The sequence below is a fragment of the Falco punctatus genome (genome assembly GCF_963210335.1).
Source record: "Falco punctatus genome assembly, chromosome: 5".
Lineage (NCBI taxonomy): Eukaryota > Metazoa > Chordata > Aves > Falconiformes > Falconidae > Falco > Falco punctatus.
In genome coordinates this window covers 13,133,042-13,150,583 of record NC_137584.1, presented here as the reverse complement: position 1 = coordinate 13,150,583, position 17,542 = coordinate 13,133,042, and the positions used below count along the sequence as shown (strand labels likewise).

Sequence of the window (17,542 nt, the reverse complement as noted above, 5' to 3'; positions counted from 1 at the left end):
ACATGGTACTTAAGAGGGGAAAAGTGTAGAGGTGCACAGCCTCGGTCACAGAAAGTCAGCCTGGGCTACGTCTTCTGCAGGTACTTGGGGTCCAACTCGGAGCAGCCCCGGGATCCAACTCTACCTTCCTCAGAGCCTCACAGCACCTCAGCGGGAGCCATAAAGCACCGGTCGCCACACTGTAAGGTCTCTGCTGCCCATAATGCTTTCTTGGAGACAGAAACTCTGGCAGAAGATTCAGAGGGCAAATTAATGCTATGGCAGTGCCCTTTCAGTCAAGGGGCTGCAACAGCTTCCCCCCCCCCCCCCCCCCCCCCGGCACTGGGCTGGAGGCACCTGCCCCAAGGACACGTGCGTTGCCACCTGGAGAGGTACAGACTGCGGCCACCCCACAGCCCGAGGGCAAAATGGTTGCTATCAACAGCGGAAAGCGCAGATCCACCTTCCCACAGACAAAGTGCCGAGCCTAGGCCGCCCGTGCCCAGGGCAGGTGGCTGCTGTCGCCATGTTGTGGGCAGCCCGGCCCAGGCGGGCGCCCTGCCTGGGGCTGCCCCGCGGGCTGAGGCGGAGGCGGGCGGGTCTGCGGGCGGGTCTGCGGCCGGCGGGGCCCGAGGGCAGCGGCAGCGGCACCAGCCCGTACAGAGAACCCCGAGGCTACAGGCAGGACCCCGGCGCCCCGGTCGCCGCACACGGGCGGGAACAGCGCGGCTGCCCGGGGAAGGAACGCGTCCCGCTGCCCCCGCTCCGCGCCCGGCGCCTCGACCCCACCAGCCCCACAGCCCCGCCGGGGCAGCCGGGGCGGGGCGGGGCGGGGCGCGTGCTCCTTCAGGCCGCCCTCGGGGCCGCCCCGCCCGCCCAGGTGCGGCGGCTCGCGCCGAGCCCCGCCCTCCCCGCGAGCACTACCTAGAGGGCGGGGTCACCCGCCGGCGGAGGGATATAGTTGCTTTGGGGATGACACTCGTGCTCCCGGACAACCCTCCGTGCCCCGCAAAGCCACGTCAGGGAAGAGAGGGGCGCCTCATCCGCCGCCCTTTGTCACCCCTCCGAGGAAGGGCGACGTGTCGGGGCGGTATCAGGACTCGAAGGACTATTTTTCACTCCCGGCGCAGGGCCGCCGTGGGCGTGTGTGCGCGCGAGGGTGGGTGGGCGGAGGGAAGGGAGGCGGATGCGTCTGCGGGCGTAAGTAGTTCCGGTTGAGGAAGTCGGGCTCGCGGCCGCCGGTTCCCGTGGCTGCGCCAGGGCCGGAGCGCCGCGTCCCGAGCGGTGCCGACCCGCCCCGGCCCCGCTCCAGCCCCAGCCCCGCCGCCGCCGCCGCTCGCCCGCGTGGAGCCGCCCGCCGCCATGGCCACCCGCTCCTGCCGGGAGAAGGCGCAGAAGCAGAACGAGCAGCACCAGGCCATCCTGGCCAAGCTGCTGCGGGAGGAGGACAACAAGTACTGCGCGGACTGCGAGGCCAAGGGTACGGCGGGGCGGGCGGCCGCTGGGCGGGGGGGGCGGCCGGGCCGGGCCAGGTGCGGCGCTGCCGGCGGGCCCGGTGCGTGTCCGCCCGCGCCTGCCTCGGCGGGGGCCCGGGGCGGGGGCCCGGCGGCTCGGCCCGGGGAGGGGCGCCGCCACCCCGCCCCGCTCCACGTCCGCAGGGGTTGGCGGGGCGCTGCTGGGGACGCCCTGCCGGTGGCGGTGACCGGGACCCGGAGGGGCGGCAGCAGGAGCCGGCGCGGCTCGGGGCGAGCGGCGATGGCAGGCGGCCTCTGGTTGCCTTGTGGGCCGATGTCCGCTTCTCCGCCGCCTGAGCTGCAGCCTCGCTGTTCCGAATGAGGAGCCCCTCCGCCGAGGCGGCGCGCACTGACCGGCCTAGCCCTTTCCTGAAGTTTCACTGCCGCGTCCTCTTCCTGCGCTGCCAGGTATCGATCGGGAGCGGGCTGTGGCAGTGGGCCTTCGGGACGCGACCGGCTGAGGCTGGGGGTAGGTGCCGGATGGGCAGAGCTTGGAGTGCCCAGAACAGTGCCCTCCGATGTTGACTCGGTCATGTGAGTGCCAGGCTCTTTGAATCTGGATGCCGGTGTCTAGTCAAATGTGGCACAGGGCTAGCTTTGGTGATGAGTGGAATTTTGAAATTATATTGCTGTCAAATTTCCCACTCTTTAGTCCATTAGTTTTATGCCACACAAAAGTAGATATATATTTGCGTTTCTACTTACCTTTGATTCTGTGGCTTTGAAATGGAAAAACATAGTGCATCCCTCTTTCGTCTAGAGTCGATTCATTATGATGTTACCTTAAATAAGATGACTGCACAGTAAGTTATTCTTTTAAGTATAATACTTGCTGAATAATGACCAGGTGTTTGCGTTGTGTGACTAGCTCCAGAATTGCGTTGTTCAGCCCTTCTCCACCTCAACTGGAGGTTAAGTATGGTGAAGGTAGTTTGAGCAACCAGGGATGACGTGATGTTTGTAATTTCCCTTCCCAATCTGCACATGCTACTTTTTGGCCATATAAATCATGCAGCGCCTTATGCAATGCTGTTTGATACATCAGCAATAAGATTCTATTTTCCTAGTATATAACCCTAAGTAGTATATAATGTGGATTACACCAAAGATAATAGATCTTTGTATTTTGCAAGTAATTCTTAATCATTTTGTAGCATAGCTGTCCTTGTCCCCAGTCTTCTGGTTGTTATGTATAGGACTTCTATCAGTGGTTTTCTGGAAATATCATGTTTATATGTTTTGTGTATTGTTGGCACTATAGATTTTTCATGCTGAATGCTGCTCAGAGTTGCTTACTGGTGGAATTCCGTACGTGTGTTGTTCCGTAGCATAGGCCTTGGAGCTGGGTTGCTCAAGATCAGTCTGGAATCCTCCAACTAATTTTTGACCTGTCTTCAGAGTTCCCTGTTTCTAACCATGGTCAAAGTATTTTGTAACTCTCCATAGTCCTTGGTATATTTCACTAGTTCAGCAATGCTAATGCTTTCAGCTTCTTCCTTGTATTTGTGTTATTGTGTATCTTTATCCACTGTCCTGTTCTTTGATACTTTCATATCTTTCTGCTGTCACAAGAGCTTTCTTTCATAAGTTAGAGCTTTGATGTGTCTTGAGTCTGGATTTTTTTCTGTTCAGGTTCTGGAGGACCTACCAATCTCTTGACCAGACTCTCTTCTGCTAGTACCTGTAATGCAGTCTTCATCTTCCTTGTAAATTATTTTACTTGGTTGCCTTACTAAAATCTGACTGCACTTCTGAAGGCTTCTCTGTTTTCTTTTTTTGCTCAACCCCACTTCTCCCTTGCTGCCTCTTCATATGCCAGAGGCATGACTTGCTTTCACCCTGTCCCCAGGGAAAGCTGACATGAAAATAGTGTGGTGCAATGTGAGCTTACAGTATTGAGGATGTTCTTTTCATTCTTTCTCCCTTGAAGTTTGATTTGCACTTGCCTTATCCTGTTCTGGCAATTCCTATTTTAAATCTTGTATTGTATTAGCTTCATAGTGCCATCTGCCTTTGCCTATACTCCTGTAGTTAAGTGTATGGTTTTCTTATTGCTGGAGGGGAGAGTGTGGAATGATAAATGTATCTTAGTTGCACCTGTTCTAGAGGCACTTGATTGAGAGATGGTTATATATGGACACTCTGTAGATTCCTATCCTTAAGTTTAGGAAGTTTTTTCTTCTAGGAAGGGGAGTTGTATGAACAATATTGAGATGCCGCCACTATACCCTGAAGTCTGGATTTCTGTGTACTTGAACATATGGTGCCACTGTTGAACTCTTAATTTTATCAGCTGTTGTTGAAACTTCTTCTTGACCCAAATAAGAGGAAAAGTGAAGGATACTTTTTTTCAGTTGAAGCCAGCTGTTGTTTTCTTAATGTTACACACTTAATCCATGGGGGTTGAGCGCTCGTGACTTGCGGGTGTCTGGCAAAGTTGTAGTTTTGCTAGTCCTGGTATGCAGTAATATCTGAGACAGCAATTTTTAAACATGGCTCTCTACGAGATAACCAGAGGCTTTCAGCTGTCTGCATGGCTTTCCCCAGACTGTGACAGTCTCCTTCACCTCTTGCACAACGAACAGCATCTCTGGTTGTGTTTATCGTTAGCCTGGAGTTCCCTATTGCCAGTTCCACTAGAGATTTTCTTCATCCTGGGTTCTGCAGACACATATGTGAAACTGTTCGTGACTAAGTATTTAGGACTTCTCTGGTGTCAGTCCTAGTTCAGAATGTATGTTTTTCCTTTTGCTGATGTAACTTGATTCTTTTTTTCTTTGAAATGCTGTCTGCTTTGGTTTCTGTTACTTTTGTGTGAGCTTTGCTCCTTTGACATTCTCCTTTGTGTTGCTCAGTGGGAACCCCTGAATTCATTTTTTGTTTTCTTCCTGTTCACTTAGTTGTTGGATAACGTTATCTTCATGATTAACTCTGTTAACTGAGTTGCCGTTGTATCTTGGGATTTATTCTGCCAATACTTAAACCCATTGTTTTCAGTACCATCTTTCAGATAGGTTTGGTTAAGAACCCGTGCTGAATTGCCAGCTAGGAGGCTATCGTCACTAATTCCTTCCTGTCACTGTTGCAGTCTCTCTTAAACCCGAGGTATTACATTTACTCTAGGCTTCTGTTCAGTCACATTCAAGGGATGCTGAAGTCTTCCAGACTGTACTTGTATATCTATTTAAATGATGTTGTTTGAGGCTATGGGAATCCTTATGTAGCTAGATATAATTTAGAATCTTATAAATATCCTTCTGACCCTAAAAAACTTAATGTGGTCCTATTTGTGTATTTATCACTCACTACTTTGATTGTATCTACTGTAATGCCACTGCTGAACTCTTTCTTCATATCATTAAGGCTTCTCTGCTGGCTTGTACTTCTCCCATCAAAAAGGTGATCATCAGAACTTGCTGCTGTCCTGCTACTGATTCACTCCTAAATTAATGACTTGGCTTTCCTTGCTCTCATTATGACCACTATTTGCATTGTTTGTGAGGAAGTTCAAGCGTGCATCTTTCCTATATTATTGCATGCTTGCTCTGTGTAAGAATTAAAAAAACTACCTCTTGGCCTTCCTCAAAATAATCTTGCTGTCATTAATAGTGGTCTTGTATCAAGAACAAACCCATCCTTTGGTTTCTGGCCTATTTTTTAAGTATGAGGTATGCAGATACATTAGACAGCTTTGTGTTCTGCAAGTCTTTCCGAAGGTGGAGAATGCATCTGAGGACACATCTGCCAGAGTAAGCATTAAGCAATAAGTAAGATTGCTGACTCTGGCAACAGTTTCTGGAAGTGCTTTTAATTCTGTATTTGCCTTTTAACTGTTAAAACAACTGCTATGAAGGTGACCATCACTGCTAAAATGTGTTGGAAACTACCTGCTGCAGGGCCATGCTGTAGTTGCCGTATGTCACCTTCAAACTGTAAGTCTTGGAGCAAAAGACTAGATGCCTCTGTGGGGATGCAGCCTAAAAATCAAAGGTTCTGGAACAGTCTCTAATCACTAAGACTTTTGAAAGAGTGAGGAAGTTGGAATGACATTTGACAAGGCATTGCTTGTCTGTGCAATGACTGTTCTTCACATACCTATCTGAACAGGCATCTGCATAGGAAAGACATCTGCTGCCTTGTGTTGTACTACTGGGAAGAAGTTATACTACTGTTTCCAATATTTGTAAGTAGTAGTAAGGCATTTGGTAGTAACTGAAGTAATACTGAATTTTTGAAAGAGATAAGCAACTGAAACTTCGTTGTGTTTCTTTTGTGTGTGGAACTAGGTAAAGCTAGCAGGAATTGGAAGGGTCTTGGAGAAAAAAATAGCTATGGATCTGTCCGTCTGTGAAGAGTATGCTGAACGCTGTTGTAAAGCATGAGGACCTTTTCCCTTTCACTGTAGAAGGAGACTAAATGAATTTTTATTGTTGTTCCAGTACTGATGTTTGAATCTCTTGAGGAATAACACCTCTTTGAGGTCTGTCAAATGGAGCCAAAATCAAAAACTGTTAGCTTCAGTCATCAGCTTTTGGACTATAGGGGTTATAATTTGCTAATTCTATATACTTAGTACCCAGTTATAACGTGTTAGAAGTCTCCTAGGCTTGTGTTATTTCTTGGCAGCAAGGCTGCTATTATTTGTGTGCTGATATTAAACAATACTGAATCAAATGCTTGGAAGTCGAAGCACAAAAGGAGATGCTTTTTATTAGAAGGGGACAAAGTATTCAGCAGTGTCAAAGGACTAGCCATTTAAGCAAGTAGACCTCTAAAGTAAACTGAAGGCAATCAATCTTGGTCTAATATGACTGTGGCTGCAAATGTGGACCATAAGACTCCAATTACTGTTCCTAACAACGTTTGAACAAAAGAGGTATGTTTGAAACCAGTGTGAATAATCTCTAGCATACCTTTGCTGTCTGTTGTGCTTGCGTTTGGATGCTGGCTTTAGTACGGATGGATTGACTACTGAAGTCTGCTTGTAAATTCATCTCTGTCAAGAAGGCAGTTACCTGAATCGTCAATTGCTTCAATTTTAACTGTAACAAAGTTAAAGTAACTTAATTGGAAACTTGCAAACCTTTCTATGTGCAATTGCAGATGTCTTGGGCCTTCAGAAAAGGGGAATATATTTCTGTATTGGGAGAGGTGTTATGGTATTTTTTTTGTCCCTGTTGTGCCCCTCCCCTCTCCCCCCCAATGTTTACTTATTTCATGCCTGCTAGTGCGTGAAGCCTGGATAAATGATCTCTTACCAGAATCCTAGTACAAAGAACCATGTTGACACTGTTGCTTGTTCAGCCAGATTAGAATTGGTTTACTTCGAAAAGTATTTGCATTAATATTGTAATAAATAGTTATAGCTGTACTATACAGTCCTTGGATGTCTTTATGTGACTGAAGACTCAGTCTTTTCTGTCCGAAGAGTGGCAGGTACAGGCTCTTAGGAGTGTGGGGAGAGACTAAAAAAGAAAGGTTGCAGTACTGAAATTTGTGTAGTCAGAACCAATTAATACAGTGTTGGCTTCAGGTAAACTTAACTTCAACTTCTCTCACAAGCTGCCAATCTCAAACACAAAGTCTCCTGGCAGTGGGGGAGGAAAAGAATCTGGTTTAAATTGAAATGGGCAAAGTAGCTATTGAAACAAATCCGGAATGTTCCAGGTATGTTTATAGCTGTTCAGACTCAGGTTTTTTGGTGGGCAATTAGGTCTTGCATATGGTCTCTTCTGTGGCCAGAAGACCAACTTAAATGTACGTGAACATCACTTTTTGTGAAGCTGCCTTTGCTGTTTGCTTGTTTTGATGGCCGGTATTCTCACTGTAGTAGTTTTGCCTGTATAATTTAATAGTGTACTTCTTCCTGAGGAATTAACCTAAAGCAAATGGATAACTCTTATAGCCCATGGCTTCAGCCTGTGCAGGGCTTCAGCTTTTGCCTTTGACTGTCATAAGAAAGCTTTGGAACAGCTCATCTGCAGTATTGGCTTGCTCTAGGATAAGGCACTGGCTCTGCTGCATGTCCTCAGGTGAAGATCTTCTCTGTCCCTCTCCTAAGGTGGAGAAGCTGCTGAAGTAGGACACCAGGGGAAATGGAACACAGTCAGTTTATGTTGGAGGTCAGTTCCACATGTCAGCTCAAGTGCGACTTCTGGCCCCACACTGAAGTTCAGACACAGAGTAGTAACCAACCAGTAGCTGATTACTGCGCTGTGGATATCTTGTGCCAGTGAATATAGTTGCAAATATCAGGTGTAACTTCAGGTTACTTGGATTAAGCGACTGTTGGTACTTCTCTGTGGAATTCTGTTGCAAAGTTGGTATTGCTGCTGTGAAAGCAGGTTGGTAAAGATCATAAGAGCATAACAGCATAGAATATGAATCAACAGATACAACTGGAGGCTGTCCAGTGAGGCTTTGTGATACCCTTCCACAAGGAATAACGAAGGCAAGCTGCTTTGATTCACGGTGAGTCTTGCTTAAGCTTGGCAAATGGAATGATCTATCTTGACCTCTAATAACAGCAAGGAACTATGTATCCTAGTGATCATCTGCCACTTTGTGTTATTTTTCTGGCCTCTTTTTGAAGGATAGTGCCTTCAAAGACCTTAAGGGACCAGAAACTCCCTTTGGTATCTCCTGACACAGTATCACCAGAATTTTTTCCCCTGATTCCCTGCTACTAAATAAAGCTATCCTGATACTCTCTTTGTTCTATCCAGTTTTACCCATGACTGACACCAGCTGCGTGAGACTGAAACTTTGTTAGGAAATAGCTCTCAGGGCCTCAACAGCAGCTACAATTAATTGTCTCACCCAAGAAAGAGTTCTTAAGACACCACTTTTGCTGGTGGAAGAAAAGCATGGCAGCTTTAGCCTGAAACTTGTACATGGACAGAGTGTTGCAGTATTGGGCGACTCTAGTGGTGTGTTTTCTGCCTGTAAGGAAGGGATTTGTTTCAATCTCTAATAGGGCAGAAAATATTCTGAAGTCACAGGAAATCTCTTTAGCTTGTAATAGAACAGGGTTGTTTGCAAATACAGGTTCCTGCTGTTGAAATTGTGTGTGTAGCCTGAAGGCTTTTTATCAAAGTCCTTAAAATGGTATTTGTGGGTGCAGTTTCCTTTCCTCAGGACTTAACTGAACTTGATTGAATGAGACCCAAAGTGGCATGATTTAGCTTTGAAGTTAGCATTGCTTTGACAGGAGGCTGGGCTAGATGACCCCTGGAGGTCCCTTTCAACTTAAATTTCTCTGTGACTACTAATAAAAATATTTGTGGGACTTGGGTTTTTTATTGTAACTTTTTAGGTTCTTCAAGGTGGACTACAGATGCAGAAATCCATACATGCTTAATTTGCCAAGGTCCATACTTCTAAATGTAGAGCAGTCTAAGCTGTTTGCTTTGTGTTGACCATAAAGGTGGGACAGTTCCAGAAAAGTGATTATTTGTATCGATGAGACCATGTTCTCGCTTTTTGAAGTGCAAGACACCCTGGTTCTTCTAGTCAGGGGCTACTGGTGTGTGTCTCCTAATGATACCCAAGCTGTGGTTCTATCAGTCCTTAGTGACATGAAAAAGATGCCCCTGCAGGATGCTGCTGATACCAGCTGTTGATCTTTGCTTTGTTCCTAAATCTTCTTTTGTGGAACTGACAACTAACAGTGTCTTGTGAATTTGTCCTCTGGTCTGAATGCTGTAAAGAAAGAGTAACTGTGCTGCTGCCTTAAGAAGTCCTTGTCAACAGTACAGAGGAAGCAATTAGATATATGTATGTGATAAATAGGCTTCTAGGGAGGTACTTTTTCCTGGAGGAATGATTCCCTCTTTAATTCATGCTTCCTATAGGATTTAAAGAGTCAATTATCAGCCATTACTCAGGGAGTAGTCACCAGTTAATTTAGCTCAGGTGTTGCATTGTCAGCTGGCTCACTAAGGTTCACTTGAGCATGATTCAGCTTTGCATTAGGAACTGAGATGCTTTGTATTGTTTTCTTGTGGCCACAACTACATTCCCCAAGAGTTAATGACTTTGCTTGTGAACAGGTAAAGTTTTTAAGCGATATCTTACTGTCAGGCTGAGCTACTTAAAGGGTAACACTTGAGGAGTTGAACGCATGACTAGCTGAATCCATCTTCACTGTACTGTCAACAACAAATTGTTTTCAGATATTGTGGGAGAATAAAGATGAGTAAAGACTGAGCTTATGATTTTAGTGGCATTACAGAGTGGCATGGTTTGCACAACTGGAGGACTGCAGTGGGTAGGTACAGGGGTAGCTTTGGGAAGGGCAGGCTGAGATGCTGATAAGGGGAAGCTGCCATTTTCTTGGCAGTGGGCCTGCACGCAGCTTTGCCTGGAGATGGCTCATGAGCTATTTGAGAGCTTATGGATCAGGATCAGAGGGCAGATCGTGGTGGGTGATGGTGTGGGTGTCTGCTTTAGACCACTTGATCAGAAAAGAAGTAGTAATGAGTCCTTCCTCTAACAACTCAAGCCTAACATTCACAGGCCTTGATGCTCACGGGGGACTTGAACCACCCTATTTTCTAGAGGGACAGCTCAGCGGGGAACAAGTAATCTAGGAGGCTTCTGGCATGCACTGATGACCATATCTCAATACAGGTGGATGAGGATGAAGGAAGATGCTCTAGATGGACCTGTTACTTACAAAAAAAAAAAAAAGGGAAGGACAGGTTGAGGATGTAAAGGTTAGGAGTAGTCTTGTCTGCAGCGACCATGAGATCGAAGAATTTGGGATCTGAAGAGGAGAGAAGAAAACAAAGAGTAGGATCACAATAATGATCTTCAGGAGAGAAGACTTAGTTCTGTTTAGGGATCTGCTTGGAAGAATCATTTGGGAGATGGTACTGGAGAATAGAGAGGTCCAGGAGAGCTGGTTGATGATGACTTTAAGCTCTAGTGTGGCACATCTCAATAAACAGGTAATGTGGAGACGCTGTCCAGGCATGCAAAGATGTGTCTAGGTAGGAAAGCCAATGTCAACATGGAGTTGAATCTGGCAAGGGATGTGAATGGCAACAAGAAGGACTTACACAGATAATCAGCAGGAAAAAGAAGACTGGAGGAAATGTGGGCTTGCTGCTGAATGGGACGGGGACCTGGTCATAAGGGGTGTGGAAAAGGCTGAGACATTCAATGCTTTCTTCACCTTGACTTGCATTCAGCAGTTCCAGGCAAGGAAGGCTTACTCTCAGTAGTAGAGGGTCAGGTTTGGGAGTGTTTACAGAAACTAGATGTGCACAAGTCTGTGGGCTGTAATGGGGTGCACCCTTGAGTGCAGTAGAGCTGGCCAGTGTCATTTCGAGGCCACTGTAAGGTCACGGTGACTAGGGGAGTGTCTTGAGGGCTAGAAGAAAGCAAATGTCATTGCTTTTTCCAAAAAGAGGAAGAAGGAACATCTAGGAAGCTGCAGGCCAGTCAACTTTGTCTCAGTCCCTAGGAAGGTGACAGAGCAAATAATCCTGAAAACACATATGAAGAAAAAAAAATGATGGAGAATAGTCAGTGTGGATTAACAAAGGGCCTATCATGCCTGACCAACCTGATAGTCTTCTTCAATGACTGAGCCAGATGACTGGCTTGGTGGATGAGGCGAGCAAGGGATATTTTTATCTTGACTTGAATGAGGATTTTGAGACTGTCATGTAACTTACTGATAATCTGATGAAGTGTGGTCTAGATAGAGATGTGAGGTTGAGTGAAAATGGCTGAAATGCCAAGCTCAGAGCTGTGATCAGCAGCTTAAAGTTGAGCTGAAGGCTAGTCACTATTGGTGTACCTCAGGGGCTGATACTGAGGCCAATACTGGTTAACGTTTTCATTAATGACCTGTGTGAGAGGGCAGACTGCACTTGGCAAGCCTGATGTGATGCAGAATTGGGAGGAGTGGTTGATAAACCAGGTGGATGTGCTGCTACTTGGAGCATAGAAGTGGACAGGCAGAAAAAATGGGCCAACAGGTACCATATGAAGCTCAACAAAGAGAAGTGCAAAGCCCTGTCTGTAGGGAGGGGGTGGTGGGGATCCTGTGGGTCACAAATTGGCCATGAGCCAGTAACGCACCCATGCTGCAAAGGCAGCCAACGACATCTTGGATTGAATTTCAGGAAGGGCATAGTCAGTTGGAGGGAGGTGATGCTTCTCCTTTGCTCAACACTGGTGAGACTGCATCTGTGGTACTGTGTCCAGTTCTGGGCTCTACATTACAAAGAAACATGGACAGACTGGAGCAAGTCCAGCAAAGGGGCGCCAAGATGAAGAGGTTAGTGTGCCTGACATCCAAGGAGAGGCTGAGAGAGCTGTGATTGTTCAGCCTGGAGGAGAGAAGGCTACTGGGGAGATCTTGTCAACGTGTATGAATACCTTGTGACAGAGAGCAAAGATGACGGAGGCAGATGTGTATGTGGTGTCCAGTGATAGGACCAAGAAGTAATTGACACATTGAAACATGGGAAATTCCACTGAAACATAAGAATAAACTTTATTTTACTCTAGGAGAGGTTGAATACTGGAGCAGGTTACCTGGAGAGGTTGTGGAGTCTCTGTCCCTGGAGACAGTCAGAACCTGACTGGCAGCAGCCCTAAGCAACCTGCTGTAGTTTGCTCTGCTCTGAGCAGGGGGTGGTTGTACTAAGTGATCTCCAAGGGGTCCTTTCCAATCTCAGCTACTTCAGATCCAATTCAGCTGTCGCATCACTTATAAGCCAGTATGGAATCCCACTGCAGATACCACAAACGTACGTGTTTTTTTTTTTTTCTCTTCTTTTCTCCCTAGTGCAAGCATCTGCCGATGTAGATCAAAAGTAGATTTTTATGTTTAAAGTTGACATCCTTTATGAGAAAGGGAAGTGATTAAACAGCAGTGAATAAAGACTGTAGTAGAGTCTTGACTTTTCCTGAAATAACCGATACAGAAATATTGTGGTCTGTGCATAGAGGTAAAAAGGACTAAATCTAGCCATTTGAAGCAAGTGGGATTTGAGTGGCTATGTAGAAAGGTTACTAATATCTTGTATTTGACTGAAATGCTGTTTAAGTCTAGCTAGGAGAATACCTTTGCAACTTAAATGACCTCCTAGAGGTGGTAGAAAGTTGCTTATAACTAATGGCTTGTGTCAGAAAGCTCCCTGGATCTTAAAAATGCTGGTTGGAACTCTATTATGGCTAAAAATTATCTCTTCTGGAAGACTGGGGCAAAACTACTACAGATTCCTGTTCTCCTTCCATTCTGGCCTTTTATCTGATTAATGTTTTCTGAGAGCTTGAGCAATATTACTGTTTACATTTCTGTTGAATGGTTTCATGAAAAGTATTCACACAACTGCTTTATTTTCTTTGAAAACTTGGCAAACAGATTTGAATGGATACCTATTTCATATTCATCTTTGTTTACAGTAGACTGTTTATATGGTATAATGCTAAGCCTTATTTATCTTCCATTCTCTTGTCATCATCTCACTTGTTGCTTTTTAGTAGGTGATAAACTTGTATGTTTGAGTACGTGCTGCCAAGGAGCTCCTGCTTGGTGCTATGAAACTTGACCCATTCAAGAGAACCTGAGTTCCTGCGTTGTTTCCAGCTTACGCAAAATACTTACAAGTAGATCTGTGTTCCTTTGACAAGAGGAGCCAGATGCTTTTGGGTTCTGGGGTCACAGTCTGAAGAGGAGGAAGAACCTGAAGGTTCAGAGAACCTTCTAGCACGGCAACTCTGTGATAGATGTGGTTATAGAGAGCACTAATTCTGTACTTTATGGAGATGGTGACAAGCTTTATGGGGGAAGTGAAAATTACACAGGCCTATCTCGGTAAACCTAGACTGTCAGTTGCCCACGCTCTTTCTTGAGGGAAGGGATTTACTTCCAATAGACCGTAGAGGAAAGAGAGGTAGAGGTTGTAGTTCAGTCACTGTCAGAGCGGAGTTGTGGACAGCTTGTGATACTTGGAGGCAGTGTTGCCAAGCAACTAACTTTGCAGCTGTGATTTGGTAAAAGAGCAGTTCTGTTTCTGAAAGCTATGCCTGGCTCTAATTTTGTGTAAGAAAATGGGATTTTTTGATGAGGAGTAGGGAACTGTCCCTTTTGCATGGGTAAGAAAAGGAATGTGACATTCCAGATTTGGCTAACGATTGCCATGTTCTTGTGTACTATCTCCTTTTTAAGGAGGAGGGAATAAGAATCTGTAATGCAGTTATACTGAAGTGCTTGAATGGAAATAAAGCTTTATAGTACAGGACTCTAATTAGTAGGATTAAAGGTAGTAGTCCTATAGGAATTGCTTCAAAAGAAAATGGAAGTGATTTGTTGTTTCACCTACAATGATTGCAGCTGAACTTGCAGGTGGATTCAAAACGTGGCAGAGTAGTAACTGGGACTGAATGATCTTTTGAAATAAGCTTCTTGTAATGTGTGCTCAATTAATTTGGGTTTAAATTAGTCATTCATAACAATTACTAGAAACACAGCGCACCAAAAAGTAGTGATGCTTCTAAGTATAGGGACTGGCTTTTCCCGTTAGGTTATGTACCTACGGGATATTTGTTCAGTTGCCTGTCACCTGTAGATGATGGCAAAAGCATCCCTTCAAATGTGGCAAATGCTGTACTTGATGTTCACCCTTTACCTTGGCAGTGGCAAAGTGCTTTGCATTTGAGCTCCCCTCCTAAGCAGCGGCTAAGTCAAAGAGAAATGCCAATAACACGTTGAGCGTAGGCTTTTCAGTCTTTGTTCTCATTGCCAAGTGATATCTAGGTGGGTTTGTTTTACAACTGTAAATGTACTGAAGTGTTGCATTGGTTCCAACTAGGATGGACTTAAGTTTAACTCCTCCCATAGCAGCCCTCGCAGTGCTGCGCTTCGTATTTGTAGCTGGAAGGGTGTTGATGACACTGCTGTCTTGGCTGTTGTTGAGCAGTGCTAGTGCAGCATCAAGGCTGTCCCTCCAACCTCCCAGGTGGCTCCAAAGGGCACTTGGCTTGGGGTGGGCAAGAGGCTGAAAGAGGATGTAGCCAGGACGGCTGACCCCAACAGACTAAAAGGATATTCCATACCATAATGTTGTGCTCAGCAAAAAAAGTTAAGAGAAAGGAGGTGGAGGGAAGCATTCATCGTTAAGATGTTTGTCTTCCAGAGCAGCTTCCCAGAGGCTCCCAGCAGACGCCCTGTTTCCCAGGAAATGGACATTGCCTGCTGATTGGAAGTAGAGAATAAATCCTTGATTTCTTTTGCTTCTGCACATGGCCTCTGCTTTTCTGTATTAAATTGCCTTTATCTTGACCCATGAGTTTCTTCATTTTATTTTCTCTGCCTTAGTGGATGTGTGGTGGCCAGCCAAGGTTAACCCACCAAAATGGCTGAGGGTCTCTTGTGTGTTCTCAGTAAAGGTAACTATCATTACCAATAAAGACTGTGTAGCTTTGGTTTGCTTTTCTGGGTGTTCTGCAGCCTGTAGCAAACAGCTTATGAAAGAAATGATGCTAAATGTCCCTTCACACTTATCTCGTTCACTGCAATTTCCATGGAGTTAAGGTGTTCATGGAGTTCATGTTCAAAAATGTTACTCCAAAAATACGTTTGCACAGCAAAAAGTTTCTGTCAAGTGTTTGATCTTAAATGAGACTTTTTTTCAAAATACAACAGATTTTGATAGAGAATCTTGCAAAGGTTTGGGAATATATTTGGAGAACTGATACTTCTCAAGCAACCTTAATTCTACTCTGAACACTTACTCACAAGTTTGCATTCCAGACAAAATGCAACCAAGTGCTTTGGTATTGTATTCAGCTTCTTGTCCTGGCTTTTGAAGAAAATGATATTGTGAGGAAAGCTACTTTACAGCCACAACTTCTTTTCTTACAACTACAGAAGGTAGCAATCACTTTGGAAAAAATAAATTACACCAAAAAAACCCACCACCCTTGCTTTCCATTTTTCTTGAAATGCAAAGCCAGTTGAAACAGCTGTTGAGAATGCTACTTAAATGTTTTTTCTTCCTTTCCCAGTCACATGTAGGTGATTAATGAAACCTGAGTGTTGATGTTTGTCTGGTATGCTGGAATGCTTAGCTGTGTTATTTAATTTAGTATCGTCTCAGAGGAGACTGCTATAGTTTTACGAAGCAAGAAAATGCCTTTGGAAAAATGCAAAGCACGCTTCAGCCTTGTGTGGTGTGATGCATTCTCACTGGATATAAAGAAGCTATTTTTTTTTAAACCATGAAGTGGTCAAATACTGGACCAAGTTTTCCTCAGAGAGGTGGTGGAACATACTTCAGAGGTGTTCAAGACAACTGAATGAAGCCCTTGGCAGCCTGGTCTAATTAAATCTGATTGGAGCATTAAGTTAGCCTAAATGACCTCAGGATGTCCAGTCACACCTAAATTATTTTATAGCTTTTATTAAATGAGGAAATACAGTAGCTGTAACTTATAAAGAACAAGTTTTAAACACTTTGGAGAGCACACATACTTTGTTTTGTGGATCAGCCCAAACCCAGCTACAAGGATGGGTATTGAAGCACTCCAAGGTCAAGTTGTTTGCTGACACTTTGGGATCCCAGAGTACAATTTTTGGGGTGTAGTTAGCCTAGAATGCAAGTCCTGAGGATTTGTGGGAAGGATTTATGTGCATTGCATTGGAGTTTAAAGTGGAGGGAAGGCTTGACTCTGTCCTCGTTAGCCTGTTCTTTCCTGTGATCTTTTGGTAATACCCTGCGGTCTGCAGAAGGTGCTGCTCTGAAGGTTGATAATGTTCTTACACTAAAACTCGGGGATCATCGAAGAATGGAGTTGCATTTGCACGGTAGGCTGTTGTGCCTGGGAACTGCAATGTATTTGTGCTTGGGGGCAGGCAGACAGGCTCTCTGACAGACCTCTTGCCCCTCTCCCCAGCCCGCTTGCTGCTGGGGCAGCCTGAGATGCAGGAAAGGCCTTGAAGCTGTGCAGGCACAGCTCGGCCACAGCTACGGCACTGCTGTGTTATCGACTCTTTTGCTCACAGATCCAAAACACTGTGCCGTATGGGCTGCTATGAAGAAAATAAACTCTGTCCCAGCACAAACCAGTATAGCAGAGAAGACTGCTACGAGAAACTAACTGGCCAATCTTTGCAGATGTTTTCATTCTGTTTCTAGAGTCCAGAGCCTGAAATACGGCACTGCTTCTTGTCTGCAGACCTGGATCTCTGGTTTCTCTCTGCCTCTTTTTCAAATGTAGGTCCGCGTGGGAGAGGTCGTGGAAGTGCATTTACCTGCTTTGTAATACAGAATGTTTGAGGGAGAGTATCTCTGGAGTCACTGAGAGCTGTGCAGAGGTTGTATAGTTTGGGGAGCGTTTACTTCAGAGTCTCTTCAGTTCTGTTTGAGTAAAAATGATAAAGGGAAGTGATTAGTGCAATTACTGGATATTTTTTCTCAGATAGGAGGTAATCTTTTGTTCCAGTTCATGGCGAACAAGGCTATATCATAAACCCATCTTCCGAACAAATCATATTTCTGAGGCTTTTGTCATCATTCAAGGAAGAACTGCAATTACTGGCTGAAGACTTTTTTCAGCAGATGCTTATATAACCTTTATTCTGTGTCTGGCTATGCAGGGAGGCTCTTGCTACATCCCAACAGAGTAGCATAGATTTATGCTTTTTTTTCTTCTTATCAGTAATGCTTTTACTTGATGCTTGGCTATCAACTTACAAAAATATTTTGTAAGAACTCACTGTTCCCCAGTTTTCCTTTTATTTCTGCATATAAAATGAATATAAATTGTATACTTAAAACAGGAAGCCTTTTAGCAGTTCCTTGCTGACGAGGGAAAAATTGCAGTCAAGACCAGCTCCAGAAGCTTCCTACCGGTACTGTAATACACTATGTAACCTTGTCTTTTTTAGAAAGTACCAAATGCTCTAACAGGCAGTGACAGCTTGTGCACCTTATTCTTGCAGTTTGAACTCTTGACACAAGCAGTCTTTCCCTTTACAAGAGAGCAGGCAGGATAGAATTAGAGTGCTACTCCTTAGCCAAATGTAA

At 45.2% G+C, this 17,542-nt stretch overlaps 1 protein-coding gene across 5 annotated transcripts in view; it reads left to right on the top strand.

The window, feature by feature from the left end:
• The first annotated feature begins 1,205 nt into the window (after window positions 1–1,205).
• SMAP1 (small ArfGAP 1) overlaps window positions 1,206–17,542 on the top strand; it is a 95,899-nt gene continuing 79,562 nt past the window's right edge. For all 5 annotated transcript variants that reach the window (XM_080388777.1, XM_080388776.1, XM_080388775.1 and 2 more), the window contains exon 1: window positions 1,206–1,459. In XM_080388777.1, coding sequence (XP_080244903.1) covers window positions 1,342–1,459 — 118 coding nt within the window. In that variant the 5' untranslated portion in view covers window positions 1,206–1,341. The remainder of the gene's footprint in view (window positions 1,460–17,542) is intronic.